General features: G+C 39.7%; 3 protein-coding genes and 1 long non-coding RNA gene across 5 annotated transcripts; 2 read left to right on the plus strand and 2 right to left on the minus strand.

The window, feature by feature from the left end:
• Positions 1-670: 670 nt before the first annotated feature.
• On the plus strand, positions 671-10,295 carry LOC4346210 (ABC transporter G family member 45-like). 2 transcript variants are annotated; one of them, XM_026019926.2, is made up of 22 exons: positions 671-945; positions 1,106-1,226; positions 3,435-3,523; positions 3,756-3,840; positions 3,950-4,109; positions 4,305-4,381; positions 4,457-4,507; positions 4,576-4,666; positions 5,009-5,310; positions 5,499-6,094; positions 6,196-6,356; positions 6,469-6,572; positions 6,677-6,836; positions 6,922-7,085; positions 7,193-7,525; positions 7,620-7,910; positions 8,256-8,339; positions 8,410-8,543; positions 8,654-8,872; positions 8,973-9,144; positions 9,243-9,497; positions 9,758-10,280. In XM_026019926.2, exons 1-22 carry the CDS (start codon positions 821-823, stop codon positions 10,025-10,027), a joined length of 4,044 nt encoding a protein of 1,347 aa, XP_025875711.1. In that variant the 5' UTR covers positions 671-820; the 3' UTR covers positions 10,028-10,280. The 2 variants fall into 2 exon arrangements, with proteins under 2 accessions (XP_025875711.1, NP_001409599.1); NM_001422670.1 differs by having other exon boundaries at positions 790-945; positions 8,645-8,872; positions 9,758-10,295.
• LOC107278468 (uncharacterized) lies at positions 2,894-5,130 on the minus strand. The gene is made up of 4 exons (XR_001548241.3): positions 4,990-5,130; positions 3,971-4,043; positions 3,718-3,778; positions 2,894-3,099 (listed from the first exon to the last, which is right to left on the minus strand). It is a non-coding gene; the product is annotated as an uncharacterized lncRNA (long non-coding RNA).
• Positions 10,296-10,475: 180 nt separating the features above from the next.
• LOC4346211 (probable protein NAP1) lies at positions 10,476-23,190 on the minus strand. Its single transcript, NM_001422669.1, has 24 exons — positions 23,117-23,190; positions 22,092-22,478; positions 21,940-22,014; positions 20,689-20,769; positions 20,525-20,605; positions 20,338-20,420; positions 19,732-19,816; positions 19,052-19,177; positions 18,810-18,917; positions 18,498-18,542; positions 18,275-18,417; positions 17,849-17,981; positions 17,183-17,287; positions 17,024-17,102; positions 16,437-16,630; positions 15,824-15,969; positions 15,327-15,408; positions 15,103-15,213; positions 14,445-14,570; positions 14,258-14,373; positions 14,079-14,175; positions 12,607-13,604; positions 11,732-11,941; positions 10,476-11,300 (listed from the first exon to the last, which is right to left on the minus strand). Exons 2-24 carry the CDS (start codon positions 22,458-22,460, stop codon positions 10,814-10,816), a joined length of 4,080 nt encoding a protein of 1,359 aa, NP_001409598.1. The 5' UTR covers positions 22,461-22,478; positions 23,117-23,190; the 3' UTR covers positions 10,476-10,813.
• Positions 23,191-25,153: 1,963 nt separating this feature from the next.
• On the plus strand, positions 25,154-25,736 carry LOC4346212 (uncharacterized). The gene has a single exon (XM_015794053.3). The coding sequence runs from the start codon at positions 25,201-25,203 to the stop codon at positions 25,681-25,683; it is 483 nt and encodes a 160-aa protein (XP_015649539.1). The 5' UTR covers positions 25,154-25,200; the 3' UTR covers positions 25,684-25,736.
• The last annotated feature ends 806 nt before the right edge of the window (positions 25,737-26,542 follow it).

Below are 26,542 nucleotides of genomic sequence, written 5' to 3' on the forward strand. Positions count from 1 at the left end.
ATTGTTGCATGGTGCTTGCATAGTAGGACACTATTTACTACTAGTAGAGATTATATATCCGATAAGGCTAAGATAACATATTTTTGCTGACGTACTCCGACCAGACAACATTAGCATATATAACTTGTCCAATTTTTTATCTGCCTGTAAATATATGTAAATCATCTTTCCTAGATTTGAACGTGGCGATAAGATTAAAGCAGCATAGTAGATCCAAAATATATATATTGCTAATTATTTTATCTCTTATGCTACAAGATAAATTTAAAAGAGAGATAAAATTAATGCTAGCCTGTCAACTGCAATATTCTGCATATTATGCACTCCTGTGTGTTTCTGAGTCGAGTATTGTTTAGGAAGAAAAGGAAATTAAAGAGAGAAGAAATCGCAAAATAAGTATGAATGAATAGAAAAGGTAGACACGCTGCCTGCAGAGAAGAAGCTACCCCGGAATTAAATGGAGGCACAGAAACAGGCCGGCGGCGTTGTTGTTGAGAGCCAAACACTCCGCTATATATACGACTTCTCTCTACCCACATTCTCTTCAAAATTCTACATATTCAGAGCTTAAGCTAGCTACATAAACATTGTCTAGCTTCTTCAATTCCTTTTCCTTCCTTTCTCTTCTTATATACTCAATCGATCTACTTGCATTCGCTTGGTTAGATCGATCTATTCTACATAACCTACAAACAGTGTATCTACATGTATATACTTGTAGATGCATTTAGGACACAAGTAGATAATAGCTAGCACTGATCGATCTGTGTTCGCCGGCCGTACGTCCGTCTTTCGATCCGATCGATCCTCGTCGGCGGCGATGGCGGCGGCGGTGGAGCTCACTGGTGACGGAGGAACCACGGCGGAGACGAGGTGGCTGTCGCCGCCGCTCACCCACGACGACAACCGCGGCTTCCTCCAGATGCTCCGGGAGAAGAAGGAAAGGTAAATAGATGTATGCATGCAACTATATATGCAAGAATTGAATCAAGATGATCGATCTTTTGCTTTCTTAGAAAAAAGAACTTGTATATGCAAGATCGATGGTTAATTCATCAGATTGATGTATGGATTATTGGCAATATATGTGTGTGTGGATTTGCAGGTTGGGGGTAGGGGCGGCGAAGGTGGAGGTGAGGCTGGAGAAGCTGACGGTGGAGGCGGACGTGCGAGTCGGCCGCCGCGCCGTGCCGACGCTGCTCAACTGCGCCATCAACGCCGCTCAGGTAATTAGCAGCAAATTCTTCCAGCCACTGTTGATTTGTTACCTTTCTTCTCCCTTAAACATATCATCAACATATATTGTCTGCTGCATATGCATGCCTTCTCGGCCTTTCGGTTTCTTTGTCCAAGCCTGAAAGCGCTTTCGCTTTCGTCCTTTTCTTTCTCTTGCATGCACACGGATGACATGGCATGCATCGCAAATGTCGAAAATGTCGAGAGAGATGATAAAGAGTGAGATATGTGGTCTGCCACATATAGAGAAGAGGTTGTGATCCGTAGATCAGTTCAACTCCGATCAAGTGCTTGGGCATTAATTAGTGTGTGTGTGTGTGCCTGCCTCCTAATTTTGGGTTGTTTGTTCATCCGGAAAACCAGCTATTGGTTAGTCCATGGACTCCTACTGGAAACCTAGCTAGTAGTAGCACAAACATGCATGCAGATGGAATGGTAGTAGAATGAATCCATAGCTTGCATGTGTTTAGTTACACATACTTTGTGTTGGTAATCGATTGAGATAGTGACTTACTATAACTAGAACAAGGACAGTTGGGTGGCTATCCAACAATAATATTTCGAGAATAACTATGCCATAAATCGGCATAAACCTGTCCTACACACAACTGTTCTCTACTGTTTACTGAAAGCTAGTATAGTAGTTAGTTTGTCATGTAATCCAGTGTGGATCTCGTAATTTTCGAGTGCATTTTTCCAAGTATAAGAAGACAAAAACTTAATTATCAAAAATATATCTGTTTCCATCTTATAAGGCACTTTGTAATACACTAATACTAGGCTGGATTAAATTAGGTGTTGGCCCATGATTTAGGTTAGTCTTATTCTACTATCTATCACAAAATTAAGATAGAGTAAGGTGGGATATATTATGGCGTATATAATAATTAAATAATAGGCCAATATATTCGTATAAATAGGGCTGCCCCCACCATGTCTACCTCAAACAGAGAGCAATGACATGGGCTTCTTTCACCCAACCGGCAACAGATCATTCATAAATCCTGATGATATTCCCAATAACTAAGCCAGGTCAAATAATGCACGGTAATAAATTCAGAGGTATAGCAGTATATAGCACAGATATCTAACCTGTCTTTTACTCGAGCTAGAGCTCCAGCAGCCTGAACAGTGCATCGATGACGACATCGGTAGTGAAGATGATGGCATCTGCATTAATCGTGGGCTTGTCGTTTGGCCCCGGGCTGTTGCTTGTTCCTTTCCCTGATGAGAGAAAACAGATCAGAGAACTGGGCACGCACGCCTCTTTTGGATCATCCATAAACTAAATTCCAAGGTTTCAGATTCCGGTGGTGCTGTTCACCAGCTGCAGCTATTTATTAGCTACAGCAGATACTCCATCTAAGAAAAGAGATCATAAGACACTATACTTACCTGATAATCTGATAGCCGGAATTATTCCAGATTTTCTTCCTGTTTGCAATCGTGCCAAGTTTCTGGTGCAGCTATTGGGAATGATTGGCGAATAGCCAAAATGCAGATATCTGACCAGATATCCTAGATCCTTGGAGGCATGTTTAATCATATATGTCGAGATTCTGACAAGTATGTCAAGCTTGACTAGATCAGTTTAATGGCCCAGCACTGTTTTGACCGCAGGCCTGCAGCTGTTTGTCCCTTTTCTCTCCATGCATGCATTTCAGAATTCAGAAATCCTTATGATCAGTTGATTTCTCCGGAGAGAAGTGATCCTTTGGCAGTTTGGCAGGTCAATTTTCTTTCGTTTTCAGAAAGTACAGCACGTGCCAACGTGTCCAGTATATCCCACGAAAGCTCGCAACACGTGTGTGCATAGAGCCTGAACACCGCGCGCCTAACATAGCCAAAATGATCCCAGATTACCTGCACATTAGGTCAGGAGTTTGAAAAACTGTATTACAAAACGACAAACAGATGAATTACGTGCAAGCCACAATACAAGACAACGAAAAAATATCGAATATATACCATGAGTCCATAGGTACAAGTGCAGAACTACTTCTGGATTAGAATGTGTGGAAAAATAAAAGCGAGTTGACACAGCATGTCTGTATCTTAACACAGTATAAATTGAACGCACGCGTACGTAATCTCTTTCCAGGACAAGATGGCAGCGTCATTTGCTTTGCAACTATGTTGTGAGTCGATTTAAAAGTCAAAACCATCTTTCTGAAATAACATTTCAATTTGATATGCAGGAACTAGCAGCCTGTGCGCACATGTGCACCACAAGGAAAAAGCCCATGAAAATTATAAATGAAGCAACCGGAACGATTCGACCATCAAGGTAAGCATCGAGTACTATTTACGACCGCAAGAGGTTAAGACAAATACCAATTAAACTGAAAATAACTGCTATCATTTTCTAAGAAATTTGACTAACTTCTTAAAAGTACAGAAACAGAAAGTTCATTATTCACAAATTTCAAATAAAAAATGAATTATGATCTATCACTTTAATTATTGCACTAATTATCTTACCTGAGGTAATGAAATTTTGCAACCCATTCTGCAATCAGGATGACACTTCTTCTCGGAGCACCTGGTTCAGGGAAAACAACCTTATTAAAAGCATTAGCAGGAAAGTTGGATTCTTCTCTGAAGGTAAAGTGAATGTGAATTGTGTACATTCCATTAAAAGTATGTACTTAACATAATGCGTAGCATTGACTAAACAATGCATTTTCTTTCATGATGTAACATTTCTCAATAGATGAAAGGAAAGGTCACTTACAATGGAGAAGAAGTGAATTCCTCGACACCTCAGTATCTACATGCTTATGTTAGCCAGTATGATCTTCACCATGCTGAAATGACAGTGAGAGAAACTATTGACTTCTCATCCAAGATGTTGGGAACTAATAATGAATTTGGTAAGACAACATCTTCTGTATGGCGTGTTATTCAATTCACAAACAAGATATGACTTTTGTGTACCCTATTCTATTTCACAATTTAAAAGACATTGGGTGCTGTAACTCATGAAATTTTCATGGACGTACTTAAGGTATGTTAATTTTTGTATGGCATAAAGACTAACTCATTCCTGTTTGAAATGACCACCTTAGAGATGCTGGGAGAAGCAATTAGAAGAAAAAAAGGTGTCATCAATAGAGTGGACCAAGAACTTGACTCTTTTATTAAGGTGGTTAACCTTTTTTTTTTGCATAAAACTCATTTCTTATTTAGTTATCATCACTTAAAAAGCTGATTTGCACAGGCCACAACCTTTGGAGAAGGAAGCAACCTTACAACAAACTATATTATCAAGGTTAGTGTGTTGTTTGTTTGATTCATTATTTATCCTGAGGCACAGCCATAAAAATTGAGTGCATGCAGATACTTGGTTTATCCGAATGCGCTGATACCCTAGTGGGAGACGAGATGCGAAGAGGCATATCAGGAGGACAAAAGAAAAGAGCTACAATCGGTAAGCATTTTGTCTTTTTCTACTATGTATTTTGTTTCTCTCGTCATCCTCTATTATCACTTCTCCAGTAAATATTTGTATCTTTTTCTACTACGTTTTCTGCTCGTATCATCATCCTCTATTACCACTTAAGAGTACATTCAATTAGTCCGGTATAGGAAAGAAAACTTTTATCATCTCAACAACTTAATTATTGTATGAAAGAAAGAAAAGTAAAGTCCTTATCATCGTAGAAATCTGCATGGTAAAATGCTTCTAGCCATCGAGCCAGATGGCAGCAAGTAAGCAGAGAAAGAGCAGGACCAGATAAACGACATACTTACAGGTGCTTCGTTGATGCAGGCGAGATGCTAGTTGGTCTTGCAAGATGCTTCTTCATGGATGATATATCAACTGGTCTAGATAGCTCCACCACATTTGAGATCATGAAGTTTCTGCAACAAATGGCTCACTTGATGGATCTCACAATGGTTATTTCCTTGCTACAACCACCACCTGAGACATTGGAGTTATTTGATGACATAATCCTTTTATGTGAGGGGCAAATTGTGTACCATGGTCCTCGAGAAAATGCTACAGATTTCTTTGAAACTATGGGATTCAAATGCCCCAGCAGGAAGAATGTAGCAGATTTCCTTCAAGAGGTACTCCATTATCAATTACTCCTATCATAAAGAAAAATTGTCAAATAAAAACATTGCTAACAGTTGATCTCCTTACAGAGCAACTTCAGGATAGCCACGTTTTTCTTGTGTTCCCAAAATCAATTATTCTCTAATAGGTACTTGTGCATAACAACATAATACTAACAGTAACTTTCTCATTTGGTCAGGTGACCTCGAAGATGGACCAAAAACAATACTGGATAGGCAACGCAAATAAGTATCAATACCATTCAATTGAAAAATTTGCAGAGTCCTTCCGTACCTCGTACCTCCCAAGACTCGTAGAAAATGATCATTTTGAATCAACTAATGCCGGAAAGAGCAAGGAGGTAAAAACAAGCACAAGTCGCATGATCTCCAGCTGGAATATTTTCAAGGCATGCTTTTCAAGGGAAGTGCTGCTCCTAAAAAGAAACTCTCCAGTGCATATATTCAAGACCATACAGATAACTGTTCTCGCTTTAGTGATCTCAACTCTTTTTCTCCGGACAAATATGAGACATGATACTGTACTTGATGCCAATAAGTACATGGGAGCACTCTTTATGGCTGTTGTCATAGTAAACTTCAATGGCATGACTGAAATTGCAATGACAATAAAGCGGCTCCCCATCTTCTACAAGCAAAGAGAAATACTAGCATTGCCAGGATGGGCACTCCTTTCTTCAGTATTCCTCCTTAGTCTGCCAATATCATTTGTAGAGACAGGTCTTTGGACCGGCTTAACCTACTATGTGATCGGCTACGCACCTTCCTTTGTCAGGTACTCCTCCTAGCAAGTTCTATATTTAAACAATAAGGATAAGGATTTTCTTACTTGAATAGATTGAAGTAACAGGTGGAAGTTTCTCTTGCTTCTGACAGATTTATCCAGCACTTTGTGGTACTTTTTGCCATGCATCAAATGTCAATGAGCCTGTATCGCTTCTTGGCAGCCATAGGAAGAACACAAGTAATGGCTAATATGCTGGGGACTGCAGCTCTTATAGCAATCTACATACTTGGAGGCTTTGTCATATCAAAAGGTTAGACGATTTTGCTTAGAGTACCTTGAAAAGTATGGCAACTCTGTACTACAGGAAACAATTTAAGGCTTATGTGCAGTAATGATACTCACCAGTTTGTACACTTGTCCAGATAACCTCCAACCATGGCTGCGCTGGGGATATTGGACGTCCCCATTCACCTATGCACAGAATGCAGTTGCCCTGAATGAATTCCTTGACGACAGATGGGCTACAGTAAGAACTCATTTCAACACTTGAGATAGCTAACCAAAAAGTAGAGTAAAATTCTTGATCAAAGCTGTTTAAAAATTCCTAATGATGATGATCTCTGCTTATAGGAATTTCATTTCGCAAATGCAAATACTGTTGGTGAAACGATCCTCAAGGTAAGGGGGCTGCTCACAGAGTGGCACTGGTACTGGATCTGTGTGAGCATTTTGTTTGGATTCTCGCTGGTCTTCAACATCCTCAGCATATTTGCACTACAATACATGAGATGTATGTACGCCAAGCTACACTAAGCCTCATAGATACTGAAATAGAAATACAAATGGTACTCACTCTTGTTGGTTATCATATGCAGCTCCACACAAGCATCAAGTTAACATCAATGCCACAAAGGTGAAAGTAGACTACAACAGCCAGATAGTTGGAAATGGCACGGCATCAACGGACCAAGTCATCCTCCCATTTCAGCCCCTCTCCCTTGTATTTGATCATATCAATTATTTTGTTGACATGCCTAAGGTAAGATCTTGACCACATCAGACATTACCAAATAGTTTAATCATGTTAACCACATCCAATCTGTTGCTCCACTCTTGATCTTAATCAACTGTGAATATCTTTGACAGGAGATGACAAAATATGGAGTAACAGATAAAAAGCTTCAGCTGCTACAAGATGTCAGTGGTGCTTTCAGGCCAGGGGTGCTAACAGCTCTGATGGGGATCACTGGTGCTGGAAAGACAACACTGCTCGATGTTTTGGCTGGAAGAAAAACTGGAGGATACATTGAAGGAACTGTAAAAATAGCAGGCTACCCAAAGAAGCAGGAGACATTCTCAAGGATCTCAGGCTACTGTGAACAGAGTGACATTCACTCCCCCAATCTCACCGTATATGAATCACTGCAGTTTTCTGCATGGCTTCGCCTTCCTTCAAATGTTAAATCTCACCAGAGAAATGTATGTGCATTGACCTCTTGTCCTTTTTCTCACATAGTTGGAAGCTCACATCAAACATAGGATCTCATGATATTTATGTTCAAACATATTTCAGATGTTTATAGATGAAGTCATGGACCTAGTTGAGTTAACTGGACTGAAGAATGCCATGGTTGGCCTAGCAGGAGCGACAGGCCTGTCTGCTGAGCAGCGAAAAAGACTAACAATAGCTGTTGAGTTGGTAGCTAGTCCTTCCATTATATTTATGGATGAGCCAACCACTGGTTTGGATGCTCGTGCTGCAGCAATTGTCATGAGAACAGTAAGAAAGACAGTAGACACTGGACGAACTGTTGTCTGCACAATTCATCAGCCAAGCATCGAGATATTTGAATCTTTTGACGAGGTATGAGTAAGTCAATAAATGAGTCAAAAATATTTTCCACTACAAAATCAAGAAAGAATAGTCCAGTAGTGGCAGGTGAATGACTGAACGATAATTGAAAGCACAGCACCAAAAGTAGTGCTTTTTGTCAAATCAAACAGCAAAACTAATTGACTTCACATTTATGCTCCCCTTTCTTCAATAGTAGCACACATTAAAATGTTCTTTTAACACAAGCAACCATTAAAGTGTTAAAGATAGTTGTGACAAGTAGAATATTTCAGGAACCACAGCTCAATTTACCTTTCCTATGAACAAGTACATAGGTCGTCCTTCTGAATTTGAGTTCAATCTTATTGATCGCAGCTTCTACTTATGAAGAGAGGAGGTCAGCTCATATACAGTGGTTCATTAGGTCCCCTATCTAGCAATATGATAAAGTATTTCGAGGTAAGATTACCTAAGATTGGGTTCTTGTTCCAAAATGGAGAGAAGAGGTCTTAAAATTCTTTTGTCGCAGGCTATACCTGGTGTTCCTAGAATAAAAGAGGGGCAAAACCCAGCAGCGTGGATGTTAGATATCAGTTCGCGCACAGCAGAATATGAGATTGGAGTGGACTATGCAGAAATTTATCAGCGCTCATCCCTATACTGGTAACGCAATACGATCATAAAGCAAAAATTACTATTTTGCTAACTTGTTTGAACAAGAAGGAAAAGGATAAACATGATGAAATCACACATGGTTTCTTCAGGGAGAACAGGCAACTAATTGATGACCTAGGAAAACCAGAACCAAACACAGAGGATCTACATTTTCCACCCAAATATTGGCAAGACTTTAGGGCACAATGCATGGCATGCCTGTGGAAGCAAAATTGTGCTTATTGGAAAAATTCAGAACACAACGTTGTCCGATTCATAAACACATTTGCTGTGTCAATTATGTTTGGAATTGTATTCTGGAAAATTGGCTCAACCATGTAAGTACGAATAGCTATCCAAATATTTTTATTTCATGAGAACTTGTAGTGCTTCAATATTGTTTTGGTTAAATGCTAACTTTGTTCTCCTGTGCAACAGTAAGGATGAGCAAGATGTATTCAACATACTAGGGGTTGTGTATGGGTCAGCACTATTTCTGGGTTTCATGAACTGCAGCATCTTACAACCAGTTGTAGGAATGGAAAGAGTTGTCCTCTACAGAGAGAAGGCGGCAGGCATGTACTCCACTATGGCGTACGCCATTGCTCAGGTAATTAATATATAGATCTGTATAAAAAAAACAACTATTCTGAAAAATAGAGGATTTGAAATGGACTCTAAACACAAATGCTGGATTCTTGTGTGCAGGTGGCAGTTGAATTGCCTTACATGTTTGTCCAAGTATTCATCTTCTCAGCGATTGTGTACCCAATGATTGGGTTCCAAATGACTGCCACAAAGTTCTTTTGGTTTGCCCTCTACATGGTGTTAAGTTTCCTGTACTACACGCTCTATGGGATGATGACAGTAGCACTAACACCTAACATTGAGATAGCAGCTGGGTTGTCCTTCCTCATCTTCATCTTTTGGAATGTCTTCTCTGGATTCATCATTGGAAGACAGGTACTACTACCCTGCTACTCTGTTGTTTCAAGTCCCCAATTTTTGTCAAAACCTTAAATTTAGGTTCTACTAGGGAGGATAAATCTAAAATTCTCAGACCTCTTCCTAACAAAATTGATAAAAAGTTTACCCTTGATAACCCCACAACTTCATAATCAGAGATCGTGTCTTAGATTTCGTTTTGAACATTTGTGTGTGCTTGCGAAGAAAAGAAAATTTGTATGTTTGACTAACCTGATGAACAACAACAAATGATGCAGATGATCCCGGTGTGGTGGAGATGGGTGTATTGGGCAAACCCGGCGGCATGGACGGTGTACGGGCTCATGTTCTCGCAGCTGGGAGACCGGACGGAGCTGATCCAGGTGCCAGGGCAGCCAGAGCAGACGGTGAAGGAGTTCCTGGAGGGCTACCTCGGACTCCAGGACCGCTACTTCAACCTCGTCACCAGCCTGCACGTCGCCATCATCGCGCTCTTCACCTTCCTCTTCTTCCTCTCCATCAAGCACCTCAAGTTCCAGAGGCGGTAGCACGGAATTGATGCGTGCAAACTGCAAATATACACTAATAACCAATCACTTAACTGTACAAATGTAAGAGAACATAACAAAAATGCACAACATAAGGATTTGTTACTAAAATATGTAAACCGTAAGGGATTTGCATGTGTAATAGCAGTATAGAATTGTTGTAGTACCATGGTCGAGAAATATACAAAAGAAAGCAAGTGTATATGTTGGAAGAATTTGTAAAGATATAGTTTCGTTCGCAGATTGATTGCAATGCAGACCGTGCCAATAGTAATGTATAGCATATTGAATTGACAAGTAGTAACAACTTACCGAGATGGGCGAAGAGGACTCCATCCAACTGGATTCAGAACATCCAAGTTCCTTACACTCTTTATCACAACTGGACTTTAAGAAACTATTTGTTGGCTGTTGCAACACAATTTTTCTGAGCAGCTGACACGTTTCTGGTCGTTCGTTACATCTGGGATAGAAGGCAATTATACAATCCATTTACATTAACAGACATACAACTAGCACATTGCTAATTCATGTAGCAACAGAGGAGGGTTTACTTACAAGAGCAATAGGTACCATACATATAGACTTACAAGAGCACTAGGTACGTAAATACAGCTAGAATACATATTACTTCACGCAAAGGAGCTAAATAACATATATGCTCAGATGCTCTACAAAGACGAATGGGAGCATTGACTGGAGTCCACTCAAATACAAATTGCTAGATACTGATGCTGGCAAACTATGATTGCCAGTAGAATGCTGTTGTTACTTGTTAACATGATCTTATTTGTAGGATAGGGGGCCAGATCTTGACACAGCAAATCTCTGTAGTGAGCCTGAGCCAGCCCCATGGCTTCCAGAACTTGAACCCTCCACAAACTTCACTTTCCTGGTTCCAGTGTAATCTAGTGGCCCAGATCGCCTCATGCTTCGGAGTTGCCTCTCTCCAGTTCTTCTATCCCCTTCATAACCTTCATCGTACTGGGACCCAGATGAACTGTGGTATCCAGGCTCGAAAGTATGAGACCTGGGCGTTGTGTCTGCTCGATTTTGCTTCATTGATGGTGATGCATGAGCCAGAGATATCAGAGGGGACTGCCTTGGGGATGGCTCCATTGGTTCTGTGGCCATCAGTGAAGCTCCATATAATTGATGGTAGATTGAACGCAGAATCGTGTAAGGTATGTGAACTTCTAAGGTGCTCCTTGGGAGGTAGGGGGACATCTCACAGAGTTGATCGAGGAATATTAGCTTTGGAACAATGTATGGCCTGTAAGAAAATTGCAACCAACGCAGACCACAAAACCATTAGCATACCAAAATCATAACTGATTTTTACTAAAGTATTTGAAACAAGACAATCAATAATTTCCTGGCCTCCAAGAAAACTAGAATCTCCATCTATCTAGATGGCCTATTGGATTGCATATTCATTTGGTTTTAGTTTTTGCTTAAATGGTTTTACTGAGAAATGGCAATTTAGTGGATCATTAGCATGCTGGGGCAAATGAGCGGCATATGCAGCACCAAACAGTAAGCAATATCTAGTGTTACACCTAGTATCTGTGCCACATCCAGTACGCTGTCCAACATGGCTAAGCAATTCATTCATGCAAATGGACTGGGATAGAGGGTAGTATGAGAAAACCTAGCCAACCAAGATGACATTCAGGAACAAATTGGACAAACATAATACTTTACCTGCTAGTGTCATTCCATGAATCCAGGACTAACCCTGCAGACAATTTGACATAGAGTTGCATAGCAGATTTAATATTTGCTTCAGCTGAGACACGGCTCAGTAATTCAGGCTCTTGCAGCTCATCCATATGCCCATTTGAAAGTGAACTTCTCCGATGTTCCCTTTCCATCCTAGTGTATTCACTTCCTCCAACCACAGCACTTACACACCTGGGAGAACACAAAGAGCAGTTACATGCAATTCAGAGCACCCAATATTAACGCTTACGCCCTCTACTGTCAATAGCCTACGATATAAAAAATATACTAATATCGATGCTAGGAGAAGCTTTAGGAACTTAGTTGTGCATAATAGCTGTAAGCAGGAAAACAAATTATATGACAATGTTTCCTGTTAGTTTTTTCTGCTGCCTTGTAAATTTGTTACCATCCATAGTAAGGAAATTTGGCATTTCCAAACTTGTTTTTAACACTACCATGCAATATTTCCAGTATCTAGACTCTCAAAATTGGCAAGGAATTCTTCAAAGACACATTGATACATACTTAGAGAAAGTACTAGCAAAATATTCGTTTTTGCAATGGATTTCAAAATATATAACATAAGTTCTAAACTTAAAAATTGTATATGTTTCTCATGGAAAAAATATATAACATGTAAGCAAACATCAAACCAGAGATAGCCAAGAAGATCTCACAAACTCTAGAGGTAGCAGTGGAATGGCATATTCACCACGATCACTAGGTTTTTCTCTTTCTGTTACATGAAGGAAACCACTAGGTTTTTTATCTGAGATATCAGTAGAGAGAGAGGACGGAAGGGGTGGGATATTTCTATACCAGTCAAACATAACCGATAGGTAGCAAGTGCTCACCTTGCTAAGCAATGCAAATTGTTACTGAATCCACCTGTATTGACATCATAAGCAGTAGTGCTCCACATATTGGATGCCATAAATGCAGCGCAAAGATATGGAAGTAAGGTCCAAGAATTATCATTAGCAGAACCTATTTCTGCCAGAATAGAATGAACCCACTCGGCATCATGTTTGTCACCGACACCAACACTGCTAGCAACCCTTCTTAGTCTAATGATCTCATTTTTATCAGGTACCTCTTCTGGCAACTGCATAGCTAATCCCTTGAGCAGAGAATATATGAGAGGTACTTTCTCTTCAAGAACAGCTCCAACAGCTTCTACCAACAACCGGCGAAAAGTTATTGCCTGACCTGCCTGGATACAGAAGTCAGCCAATGTTTCGATGTCAATTATCTGCTTTAGATTTGCATCTCTTTCAATCCTATCACCAGAGTTTACACTTCCAGCAAGGCCCTCTAAGGCATCGCGGTTTGACCTAAGCGCTGAGTCAATGCAATTTAGTAGAGCTGATGTATGTTCCCTTAACAACTTATCCAGCCTATCTACTCCATAACCACCAAATAAACGAACAAGTGCTTTGAGTTCTCTTTTATCTGTGAATGCTTCCGCTAAATATCCACCACCAATAGGCTGTGAGCTCCTAAAGCAATTCTGAGATGCATCAAAAACAACTCCAGTGCGAGATGCATCCTTTACGAAGTTATCAATATACCAATTAGATATTATGTCTATGGCAGATCCTCCTCCATGTGTTTCTGTTGGTGTCTCAAATACTTGCAGGTTGGGAAATGGCCCAGTAAAACTCTCTGCAAGTAGCACTTCCCGTATACCTTCAGTAAGGTCCATACTGATATGCTGCTCTGCCAGATGGATGATGCTCAGGTGTCTTCTTAGAAGAGATTCTATGACTGATGGTCGTTGAAGGCAGCTATCAGTTCTAATCATGCTGTGAAATCTTCTCCTAAAATTACCTATGATGCAGTCCCTCATGTACTGTCAAACAACAACATTTTCATACCCAGTTTTAGAAACAAACAAAATATGCATAAAAAATCTATTAAAAAATAATAGACAAACCATTAAGATGAAAATGAACTTATCTAGGCGGTATTATATATATTAAGAAACATGGTCTAGTTGTCTTTCCAGAGAGCAACTTCTGGAACAAGATATTTTCTTTTTGTTTATGTATGTAATCAGATCCTTTTTCATCTCAAGATTATTGTTTTACAAGAAAATAATAAATTTAGCAAGCCGCCATCTTAATAGTCATGAACCACCATCCAAATTATCATTACCACAATACCTAACATATCCATCTCTGCTTATGATAAAATAAATGAAGACTGGCACATCCAATCCTTATCCTTGAATGTGATTATTTGCATCAACAGTATAATACACGGAATAAATCACAACTTCTTGACATAAAAGAAAGGTGGTGGTAATCTTTTTTTGTTACTGTACCTCTCGGAGAATAAAAACATGATTGAGAACACAAATAGGCTCCATGTCATTTAGCACAGAGCATAGACTTGTCAGCCTTTGCATAGCAGCTTCCAGCCTGTTTTTTCATACATCCACAATTAGAGCAATGGAACCTCAATAGTATTTAAACAGTGCCAGGAAGTAGAAAATTGACTGACATCTTAACTGAAGAACTATTATCAGGATAGCTCTCATGCCCTGGTGCTAACAAGCCTGAAACAGCTTTTGCTCTTGTTGCATTATTCAATCGGATAGCTGCTTGCTCTGGCGAAAGCTGAAGAATAGAAAGTGAGGGCATTAGATATAACAGATAGCACAACAACTATGAGTTCAGAAATTCTGTACCTGCATCTCTAATGAACCAAATCCACCTTCTGAATCTAGAATATTTATCAAACCTTCCAATCCACCCATTATAGACTCGATAAGGGACTCAACATATGAGATAGAATCTCTGCCAATCTTGTTGACCTACATGTTAATCAAAGGAGCATTCACAAATAAATATTTCAAACAATAGAGACATGGCATTTTTTTTGGAAACAATAGAGACATTGCATTAACATAGCTGAGATATGTTTTAAAAAAAACTCAAATATTATTGATGACACTGTAAAAGGTTGGTTTAATAGGTTTTTCCGAACAGAGACAGAACTAGATGCTTTCAGGTTTTCAAGCTGCAAGAGAACATATGCATGCAACAAAGGTCTAAGTCTAATGGGTTCACACAGGTTGAGAAAACTGTTTTCTACAACCTAATTATTGATCTTCGTGATGGTCCAGAGTTTTTCATGTTCCAGAGTGTACCCAAAAACTTTCTTGCTTTTGAATCAACTATCGTAGCATTAGAGGCCTATCGGTTGAGTAAAGATCAATAATGATGCACCACCTCATCCTATTCACAATTCCTCAAAACTAGCCATTTTGCAAAAGCATGTCTTCAGTATTCTTTGTACATCAAAATAATGCTTGAACTTAAAGACAAGTGAGTTAAAATATGCACCTCTTCAGGAATAATGGAAGAAGCACATTCTGGAAAGCAGCAAGCTGCTCCAAGCCACGCACAACAATGTTGGGGACGGCCTTCTGGACCAAACATTGTGTTTCTGAAGACCTGCAATTTTCAAGCATAATTGAGCTTGCTAACACTGAGAAAACACTAGTACTTGATAAAAAGAAAATGAAACTATGAGAATTGGATGAAAATATAAACAAAACTGGAGTCACCGTTGTAAGATGCTGATGGTAGAAGTAAAGTTTTTTCAGGCTTCCATGTTTGGAAAGCTGGCCCTCAAGTTCATCCACACATCTGCAATATAAGTACAGTGAGGACACATGATTCCACGGATCATTAGAAAAAAGGACATGATTCTGAAAAAACATGGATCACCAGCAAATCATAATATATTAAAGCTGAGAGTGAACATTTTCATAGATACCCTCTGAAATCCAGTTTACATCTAATAGTAGAAAATGCTAACTAAAAATGCAGAACAGAATCAACAGATAATCTAGAGAAGGGCAACAACACATAAGACAAAAATCTATGTTCTAGAATCTACCATACTTTGCAGCACGGCGGATGCAACTTTTAAAAAAATGCCATATCTGTACAGTTCCATTAATTATCATGATTACTAATGAATTCATAAGCTAGGAAAATATGTTAGTTACATCTGTGTCATGACATTGAAATAATCAATTGAAAGCAGCAAATTTCCCACCTAGACCAATTGTAAGCAGCATTGCCTTCTGAGACCAGGCCCTCCTTCCCAGTAGACACAGTAGCCTTCTCCAAATGTCTAATATTTACAGATGATCGTGATGATGTGACAATCATCAAGATGGATAGCCAGTGCTTCCGCAAATCCTGCACCATCAGCATATGTTTTTATCAATTGCTAAAAGTAAATTGTATGGAAAAATTAGCATATGTATGAACACACTACACAGTAAATCAATATACTTGGTTGCTTCATCGTCATATGTTTTATTGCAAGCGTCAATAGTTTCATGTGCAAATTGCGACAATCAGTAGATAATTGTAATTGCTTTCATCAGAAATTTAATTTACAAGGAAAAAGATGTTTGCTCATGACAAAAGATTTTCTTTACCCTCAATCACTAGTGTGCAAATAAATAAGAGGTAGCAGTAACAGAAAATTGCATGGGAAAGATCAGCTGAGACTGAATTAGCACTACCAGAAAGTCATGTGCATGTGTGTGGTGTATGTATGTGCACATGCTCATCAATGATATGAGTTGAAAATTATTAGGGCCATCTCTTTTCTTCTAAACTCGGTGTTTTTTTGTAGATGGCAATAGGGAAACCCTTACAGTTAAGTCACAAGTAATAGCAGGGACATTTTCCCCCTGAGGTTTCGGAATGTTTTCCAGACAATGGAGGACTTGCTGGAACAGGCCCTTCAGTGTGGCATCTAGGTCAAGAGCAACCATGCCTGGAGTACCAAGTAAGAACCGTATTCTTCCAGCACAAGATGACAAGTATGATAATGCATAACCTTTTATTGCTGCAAAAAGAACATAACAAAGAATGAGTTAGGCATCATCATTTTGTATCAATAAGTTATGGCATATATTTCTCTATTCTCATTTTCCAAATGTAAGCGAGTGTCAGCAGAAGGGGGGGGGATGAAAGATCTCCTTGACAGCATATATGAAACTAGCCGAATATTCCGCACAACTGTGCATGGATATAGTTCAGTTCTTATGCTAGATTATAATTATTTAGATAATTTACAAGAACTTGTCAAATATGTTCAGCAGAGAAGGTGCAAAAACTTTAGGCCTGTCTGATGTAGCATTACTAAGGTATAAAGTTTAATGCATGAACAAGGCAATTTTCAGACAATACAGAAGAAATTGAAAGAAAAACTTGAATAAGTCAACAGGTCAGGAAGAACCTGCTATATATTTACGAACCAGGCAACAAAGTTTGCCCATTCCATCTAATAGGAATCCAATAGTTGGGTCTGCCGCATCCTAAAGGTTTTGATGACCAAGTCAGAACGGCAGAAACAGGGAATGATGATATCCAAATGAAAATGAGCAAATTTACTAACAATGTCAACTGTTCTCCCTCGACTAGATTTCGATGATGCAATCCCCACATGCTGGAAGTACCAAACCACCTCACATTGAGCCAAAGCAAGAGCAGAAAAGACCATCTGCAAGAATATGTGAATGTTACTATGCCTTGCAATTTGCAATAACAAGGTATTAGGCACAGACAGTTGATCTGCATTTGGCTGAAATTTTATGCAGACCCTTTCATCAATAACTATTACAGTATTACCTATAAATCCATATGATATGTTCCCATCATACCCGAATAAGTTTTTCTTTAAAACTTCTTGGAGCCATTACGATACAGAGATGTTAATATTCGAAAGGACTAGTGGGCCAACATAAAACTAGCATCAAAATGTTAAGATCAGAAATATGGTAGGTTGACATTGCTGAAATGTTTATGGCAGTCCCAGAAAAGTAATACTCCCTCCGTTCCAAAACATAAACACTTCTAGATTTGAAATTTGTACCCAAAATATAAGCACTTCTAGAGTACTAATTGTCCCATTAACCACCATCCCACAGTCCCACGTTGAACCATCCCTCATTTAATGAGTATCATAGTCTTTTCTAATCAACCATAATCTTTGCTAAAACCCGAAGTGCTTATATTTTGGAACAGAGGGGGTAGTACATAAAATGTGAAATTTTCAACCAACCTGAATATTAGGAGCAAGAAGACTAGGTTGATCTGTGAAAAACAAAACCATCCTTCCAATTTCCTGTTTCAGAAGAATTCTCCTTTCATGATGTAGAGCATCAGCTGACACCAATGCTTGTTCATGTACTTCCCTGCAGGAGGAATAATATGCATGAAGGAGAGGACATACTTTTTAGAATAATTGAACAATTTCTCATTTTGAAGTTAGGTTGCAACAAACAATAAAACATAATTTGCCTCCTTGCAAGCGGATCACTGTATTTGCAGCAGCCCAAAAAAATTGGAATATCCCGAAAGCTTTGCTAAATTATTCAAAGAAACAATAGGTTGCCCAAATTTCACTTAAAAGGCCAAGATCCCTTTTCACGTGAGTTATTTTAGGTCAGATGTCAAAGTAGGGAAGAAGAGGTTGCGAGGGACATACATTAACATTTTCTCAACCTGCTTTGCAACATTGTATTCCAGATCAGCTTCCTTTTGCTTAGTACGTCCAGATTTAGCCATTCTCTTCGATTCTAAAACTTTTGGAAGGACATAGAGTTGATAGTTCTCATGGAGTAAGATGTACTGCATAAAATATTAAGCCTAAATTAGTATATCAAACAAAAAAAACTAACCATGGCCACCACATGAGATTTGATCTTTACCTCATCTCTGAACAGGGAGAGTACTAAATTTTCTTTCAGAACAACCTGAAAAGGCACTAACAACAAATGAAGTACAGGACACTAGCCAACAGACATAGCTGTCTGAGAAAACAAGAGGGTATATGTGCCAGTGTATGGTCGTGTGTAAGGAATCCGTGCATGTTACCACGAGACATCATATCAGTTATCCTTCCACATTTTTAATTATCTAAAAATATCAGTTAATAAATTACTTAAATAGAGAGATTTATTGTTAAACTGCATGAATACATTTCAGGGAAACAAATACCAAAAGAGAAGCACACAACGTACCATTGCAACATCTATACTGGTCACTCGAAGTAGTTCATCTGGACAAACAAGATATCCAAGAAGAACCCATTCACGATATGATGTTACATTAGCCAGGTCTTGGGCCCTCTGAGAGGAAACAGAATCATGATAATTGTCCAAATTTTAATACCTCTCAATATTATGATATCGCTAATAAATGAAAGTATATGTAAATCTGATGATAATTCACCCCTAGCTAATGAAATAATCAAATAACTAACCATAGGATGAGCAGAGTTTGTAAGGATGTCAGGATAACGTGGATGAAATGGACTGAGGAACCCTTCATTTCTTAACTTTTTTGTATCAGTTGAAAGAAAGATAATTGGGCCAACAGCCTCCAGGACCTGAATAACAATAGTATTACAGTTAAAGCACATAAAATGAGTTATGAAATTGAAGCCACAGCTAACATGAATGGACCATACAAAGAACCTAAGCAAAAAGGTCAAATAAAATGGATATCAGATTTGAATACATAAAAGATGTGTTAATTATGCCTCTCTTGATTGAACCTGTGCAAGTTTGTGAAACCATGCACTGTCTATGAAAGCGCACATTTTCCATGGCACTCTTTGAAAACTATAAGTGGTCTGGGAATCCATTTGCATGTGCTGGTAGTAGTAGTATGAATCGAATCATCCATGAACCATGCTGCAAAGTGTCGCTTGGTATAACAGTTGTCACTACAGTCTACAGATATATCCCAGACTACGTGACTGACTCTTAAGCATCAGTTGTGTGATCTCTTTCACAGTCATAGTTGAATGATCAATTGCATTGAGTGATGAGAGCAAGCAAGGCTTGCATAATCACAATTCACAAACATAGGGTTAACACTATGTTATAGTTGAGAAAGTTTTACATCCTAGTTATTGCTTCCGAAGGAGATGGGCATCACCTCTCCAATACGTGGGCTCACAAAATTTAGATCTTCATGCAACCCCTTGACTGGTGGATCATATAAGTCCACAAACTGAACCAATCTGTGTATGATAAAACACAAAACTTAGTGGAGAAACAAGTGATAAAAGAATTCCATAAAAGGAATCTAACTGGTAAGAGCAACACAATTTATGAAGTCATTGGTCTTCGCAATGGATTCCCACAGGGATGCAGTTGAAAAGCAAGTATGTAGATAGCTGTTGCTACTAACAATAATAAAACTATTAAGTTAAAAACCCAAAAACATGCACCAACTAATGAATTTAGAATTAATAAACAAGATATTTGAATTCTAATAGTTATAAACAAGCAAGGGAAGTGTCGGCAATGAAAAGTCAAACAGTCAGTATTCTCTGGCCTACAAATTTTGAACTATACTTTTGCTACCTAGTTATTTTCTTTTTTTCTCAGAGGGAACCAATTATCATCAATAGATACATTACTACCTGTGGTATTCAGATGTTTGAGCTGATTAGGAAAGTATACAGGATAGCATTAAAGGTTTTGATTTGGGTGGGGGGGGATTTGTGTTTTCTATAACAGAACACCCTTACTGCCTTACCGATGATAAAATTCACAATCACGGCCACCCTTTAGCATGATATGCAAGATATTGTAAACTTGGAGGATCATCTTTCTTGGTATCTGTAAATCAGAAATTCAGGAAGGATAATGTATAAGTACAAAAGATAATCAGAATTGGGTATAGAGTAGAGTATTTTAAAGGATGAGATAAAATAAATGATTACCTTGTCAGAGAAAAGGTTAACTCGCACAAAAGAGCAAAAGAGATCCATAAAAGCATGAAGAATTAAAGAGTTCTGATGTGGCTGTGAAAAAAAGTAGAAATGTCATTATCTACAGATAATAAAAAAATATAGCAAGTTACATCACCCAAACTGAGTTTCCATACCAGCAATGTTATGACTGTGCTGCTCAGATCTAAAATAAGTCGAAGAGCTTGTTCACGGAATTCCAGCAAATCAAGAAGCAACTGATGGGATGGAATTTAAAAGAAAATTAATCAAATTTGAAAATAAAGGAGCATACTTTTTAAAGGTAATATGTATTCACTTGTATGATGCAATATACTCAAATAGAACAGTTAACAGAATGTAAACAATTGAATACCCATCAACAAGCTGATCCTCGCATGCAGTTTTCTAAAGTATGCCATTCCAGTCATGGTAACAAATGCCAATATTTTGATAGTGTTTTACATGAATTTGAAAATAGCCAACAAATTTTAATTTCCTTTCTGGTTCACATGCCAACCAATTGATGATCAAGTAGATTTAGGGCAACATGGTTATACACTTAAAGCAGCCAAAATAAAACATTCTTCATCAATCGGTGGAAGCAATCACATCACCAATGTTGTGGCCAGGAGATATGGACAAGCCATAAATGGTGGTGCAACAAGATCGAGTCGGTCGAATCAGGCATAGCAGCAGAGATGGCTGAGGTATCCTATTTGGCTAGGAGATAAGTTTCCTAGTTGCTGTCTATCTATTTATAGTTACTATTTCCTAGTTTCTCTCTAGATGAGTCTGATTCCTAGCTATCATTGTTTTCCTCGTGTAGAGGTGCCTGAATCTATAAAGGCAGCCTAGCGTTGCATTTGGAGTTCATTTCCTAATTTCTCTCTAGATGAGTCTGATTCCGAGCTATCATTGCTTTCCTCATGTAGAGATGCCTGATTCTCTAAAGGCAGCCTAGCATTGCATTGGGAGTTTAACTGTTCGAGAAAGAAATAGGTTCACCCACCTATCCTGGGCAATCAAAGCCTCGTTACACATGGGACAGGCCCATGTCGAGGGCCAATTTCGCCTCCAGTGCCTCCTATTTTCTACTTTTCCCTAACCCTTGACATATAAACTAGCGTTGCTATTATCTCTGGCAAATATATATTTGAATATGTTTCACGCGAACCCGCAAATGTGAAGTATGGGTGTGCTCAATTACAGGTATGCAGAAAATAGTTTTTAAAAACTAGGTCATGTAATGCCACTTTAAGAGTTCAGAGCACCCTTGGGTTATGTACAAAGCACAATTTCCCTAGTGGATTTCAAGACACAATCAATTAGCCAATAGAACTGAACTTTTTTTCTTTGTATAGATTACGATTAATTAAAAAGATTGTCAGTTGGCGGTTAGTGCATACCGTGATCCATTGCTCAAGGTTTTGCATGTAACCTTCTGCGTTTTCATTCAGCGCATCAAGAGCAAACTTATCTACCTGCAAAGCAGAGTTACCACAAGGTTCAATACATTCAGAAGGAAATTAGTCATGTGTGGAGTTAAAGAAATTCTTACTTTTTCAAGCTGCAGCTTGTTAGGATGTTCAGGAAATTTCTTTGACAATGTGATGCAAATTTTTGGGAAATTTGGCATAACACCAGCTTTCCAAAATGCTTCTGAAAATGTGTGCGCATTTGGATCTGGATAGTCCAAGATGCTATTCAGCCTATACATTTTGGCTAACAATCCTTCAGCGACCTTTGACAGTTGGACAACTGGCTCCATCTGAAGATGTTTCTGGCCACTTGCAGAACCTTGAGGGCCATCGACACCCATAGCCCTCCAGCTTAGTGATGCTGAAGGGGGTGACTCTTCAGTACTAAGGTACTTCGACCAGCGGGACATGCTGTCAGCTTCCTTGGATTTGAACGAAACATGGGCCATGTTTTGAGTACAGAACAACTGCATGGACAATTCAACCAATGAGAGTGAGGAATTGATATAATCACATCCACAACACCAAGAGGCTAAAGTCAAAGCAACAATGGGGTAAATTCATGAAAAATATCCAGTAACGAAGAAGTCACGGATTTAACTGCAAGCAAATCGACTGAATGCTCAAAGAGACCAAACCATCAAAACTCCAGGAGGGAAGAGCAGGAGCACCGAAGGCATTCAGACTGCGCGGAATTCAGCATTTCAGATCTCAAAACACTCACAGTAGCGAACATTTCTAGGCGCGGTCTACTCTGACACGCGAGGACGAGGGGCGCTTAATCCCACTGAAATCTCCCGAAATTGGCGCTAATAACCAAATCCATCTCGTCCGATTACTCGGAGGCTTAGCTTGATAATGCCCTTAAACCAAAGGGACCAAATCGCCGGGGCCGCCTCCCCAAATCGGAGACAGCTCCGATGCCGTCGCCTCGCCAAAATCGAAATCGCCGCCGCCAACCGTTGCTACCACCTCCTCGGTCTCCGAGGCGAGCACCGGCGACATCGGGTCGCCAACCAAAACGCCCGCATCTCCGGCGAGTAGTCCGATCGATTGACCCCAGGTTACCAAATCCAACGAGGTAACGAGTAAAAATCGAGCTCACCTATGGGGGACGCACCGCACGCACGCAGGTAGTAGTGGTAGGCCCGTAGCTTTCAGCCGCGGCGAGATCTCGCTGCCATTGCGGAGGAAGCTCTCGCTCTCAGCTCCCTCGCGGAGGTGGTGGAGGAGGAGTTGGATGGAGGTGGAGGGGAGCAGTGGTGAAGCCAGCAACTACTACTACTCGTACCTTTTTTCCTCCACCTCGACGTGGTTTGGATTCGTCTTTACTCCTACGCATGACTCCGTCGGGCCCACGTACCGGGCGGTTTGGTGGCGGCCGGTCGGTGGGCCAAGGCATGGCTTGGCGGGATCTCTTGTGGGCTGCGTATTAGTGGGCCGAGGACACTAGCTGCCAACTTAATCCGACGTTTGTGGGCTGTCTCTTCTATCACGTGGACCCCGGCCTGCAATGAGGTCTTTTCCAGAATTTTTTTCATTTTTAAATTTTTATTTTTTAATATTTACAGCAATATTATACCATCCAAAATATTTACATAAATGGTCCCTGCCGCCAAAGTGAAGGGCGGCAAGGTGTGCGCATTTTGCACTGAGGTCCCTTGTTGCCCTCTACAAGGGCTGTAAGGGGGCAAATGCAATTTTTGCCCTGCCAAAAATGCATTTTTCTTTTTTTTCCATCTTGCCCGTCCCTCATGTCACCCTGCCGCACTTTCCGAGGATGGCAGGGTCTACTTATGTAAATATTTTCGCTAGTACAATATTTTTTAAAATATTAAAAAATAAAAATTTAAAAATGAAAAAAATCTCTTTTCCATAGCATAAGTGTATGACAAGCATTTTTATGCATGAATATATGTTAAATGTTATAAAATGTTGAATGTTGAAATTTCTATGAAAATAACGATGAATGCTTGAAACATTGGAAGTCGACGATTATTATTAAATAGAGGTAGTTTTGCATTTCTCCTTAAAAATACAAACATAGGATAAAAAGATGATAGGTGAGGAAGATGAAGTGATTTGATAGTAACGTTTATTTTCGGAGCATATTTTTAGGTAGATTTGCAATCTACACGTTTGCTTTGAAGAAAGCTACTACTCTCTACACGTCGACTACACCGCTGCCAAAGCCAGGGAAGATATTGTTGACAGGCGCCGTGAGAGCGAAACCTGAGAGTTGGACGGAACTACGGAAGGATACAGAGTGGCAGTATGCTGTATGCAATAGTCACGGGTACATAGGGTGTGGTTAGATCTTTTTTTTTCTAAAAAATATCACATCAAATGTTTAAACACATGTATGAAACATTAAATGTGAAAAAAAAATTAATTACACAGTTTGCATATAAATTACGAGACGAATATTTTAAGCCTAATTGCGCCATGATTTGACAATGTGGTGCTACAGTAAATATTTGTTAATGACGGATTAATTATACTTAATAAATTCGTCTCGCAGTTTACAGGTGTAATCTATAATTTTTTTTATTAGTCTATGTTTAATTCTTTCCATGTATGTCCGTATGCTTAAAAAAAATTTAGCAAAAAAAAAAACTAAACATAGCCACAGTATGACACTGTCAGTCTGTCAGTACTGATGACGGACCAGGCAATGCGTTGCGTTTTCTCACACGTGCTCTCAGCGTGCTATAGCCAAAACCGGCTCATATGCTACGCTGCTGTATCAAGAACGTGTTTCAATTATTCGATCCCGATCAATTGTTAACTACGGCAACAGTTGTACATTGTGCGTGTGCCTGTACGATACAGTTTTCTCCATCTTGGCCATTCGTGTGCTATATCCATACTGCGTTCATGTGTACTTGTAGCGTCGTACGTCCAGGCGAATCCTTGCAGGGTCGTTATTGGATAATCGGAGTCTCGATCTGTGGATTGATGATTACAAAGGTACAATGCACGTATGATGGAGCATCGCACATATGCATGCATGTTGCATTTGCTGCTTGCAAGTTCAGAGTCGATTAGTGTGTGAGCTTTAGGGTGTGTTTGGATGGAGGGTTTTGGGTTGATAGGACATGGCGGCCTATTTTTTATGGGTGTTTGGTTAGTGGGTGGGAGTGGGATAGGGCGGCCCAGAGGAGAATATTTCCTCCAGATGCCGGATGGATGAATCCGGCCGATTTGGGCGGATTTGGCCGCCCGAGCGAGCGGGCGAGTCGGGCGAGCGGGCGAGCGGTCGTGTCACCGCGTGGAGAGAGAGAGAGAGATGGCCGGTGCCCGGCGACGACGACGACGATGTGCTGCGGCCGGGAGGAGGGAGCAGCGGCGAGTGCTGGCCCGGGCGACAAGCGCGGCGGCGACGGCGAGGCCGATGCGTGCCCGGCGACGACGACGACGACGTGTTGCATCAGGGGGAGAAGGGAGCAGCGGCGAGCCGGCGGGAGGAGGCGGCGGCGACCGGGGGAGGAGGCGCGAGGTCCCCGCCGGCGAGAGGAGGCGGCGGCGACGGGAGGAGGCGCGAGGTCCCCGCCTGCGGGAGGAGGCGGCAGCGGCGGTGAGCCCCCAGAGGCCCAAATCCAGCCGGCCTTTTTCCTTTTTTTTTCTTTTTTTTCTTTTTCTTTTTCTTCTTTTTTCTATGTGTATTTATAATGGAGATAGTAGTGTAAATTGTTGGAAATTTTATGTTTTGTATTGTGTATTAATTTGATGGGGGTTATACTCACCATATAAAAAATTGGATCACCAAATCCATCTTCATCCCTACAACCAAACAAAAAGACTGGATCGTCATATTCGCTCAACTAATCAAAAAACTGGATCCCCATATCCAACAAAATATCGACCGCCATATCCCATCCAGTCTTGACCGTGAACCAAACACACCCTTAGCTTCATGAATCTAGCGACCCATAACATGGTAATCATTATCGGAAATTTATATAGGATATTTTTTATGGTATCATAGAATCAGAATATTATCATGGGATACTATTAAATTTTAAAAAGTGTATGTTTTTATATTAAATATATAATATGTTGTATAAATTAAATCATATAATGTTGATTTTGATAAATTTAATTTGTTTTTTATGTAAGTTTAAGCATATTTATTCATATTATTTTTAATCCATCTTATAATTGGGATACTATCTAAGATTTCGTACAATCGTGGAAACGAATAGTAAGATCACAAATTAAAATATTAGTTACGATAGACATAATTTCGGTTTTGTAGAATTGTAATATACTAAAATACAGAACGAAATGTTGACAACCTTACTCATAATAAAAATACTGATCATAATCAATTCAAGCTCCATGTTTGACGTTAATCGATGAGATGGCATGATCTCTTCCCTTGACCGTTCCATCGGATGATTGGTGCATGCAGGCATTTTAGCACTTAGGATTTCTTCCAACACAAGAACTTGAGATTATCCTGATCTCGAACACCAGAACTCGATCCGCTACATCTTTTTTTTTCATTAATCAGATCCCATAAATAAAG

The sequence above is a fragment of the Oryza sativa genome, chromosome 8, assembly GCF_034140825.1.
Source record: "Oryza sativa Japonica Group chromosome 8, ASM3414082v1".
Classification (NCBI taxonomy): Eukaryota; Viridiplantae; Streptophyta; class Magnoliopsida; order Poales; family Poaceae; genus Oryza; species Oryza sativa.

Excerpts from the sequence above, each read along its gene's own strand:
- LOC4346211 (NM_001422669.1), bottom strand. The coding sequence starts at position 22,460 with ATGGCCCATGTTTCGTTCAAATCCAAGGAAGCTGACAGCATGTCCCGC. Across the intron at positions 20,606-20,688 it reads GCACAGTCATAACATTGCTG|CCACATCAGAACTCTTTAAT; the intron begins GTATGGAAACTC and ends TTTTTTTCACAG. Across the intron at positions 20,421-20,524 it reads TTAACCTTTTCTCTGACAAG|ATACCAAGAAAGATGATCCT; the intron begins GTAATCATTTAT and ends TCTGATTTACAG.
- LOC4346212 (XM_015794053.3), top strand. The coding sequence starts at position 25,201 with ATGAATCCGGCCGATTTGGGCGGATTTGGCCGCCCGAGCGAGCGGGCG.
- LOC4346210 (NM_001422670.1), top strand. The coding sequence starts at position 821 with ATGGCGGCGGCGGTGGAGCTCACTGGTGACGGAGGAACCACGGCGGAG. Across the intron at positions 4,667-5,008 it reads AAAGAAAAGAGCTACAATCG|GCGAGATGCTAGTTGGTCTT; the intron begins GTAAGCATTTTG and ends TCGTTGATGCAG. Across the intron at positions 8,873-8,972 it reads TGGAAAATTGGCTCAACCAT|TAAGGATGAGCAAGATGTAT; the intron begins GTAAGTACGAAT and ends CCTGTGCAACAG.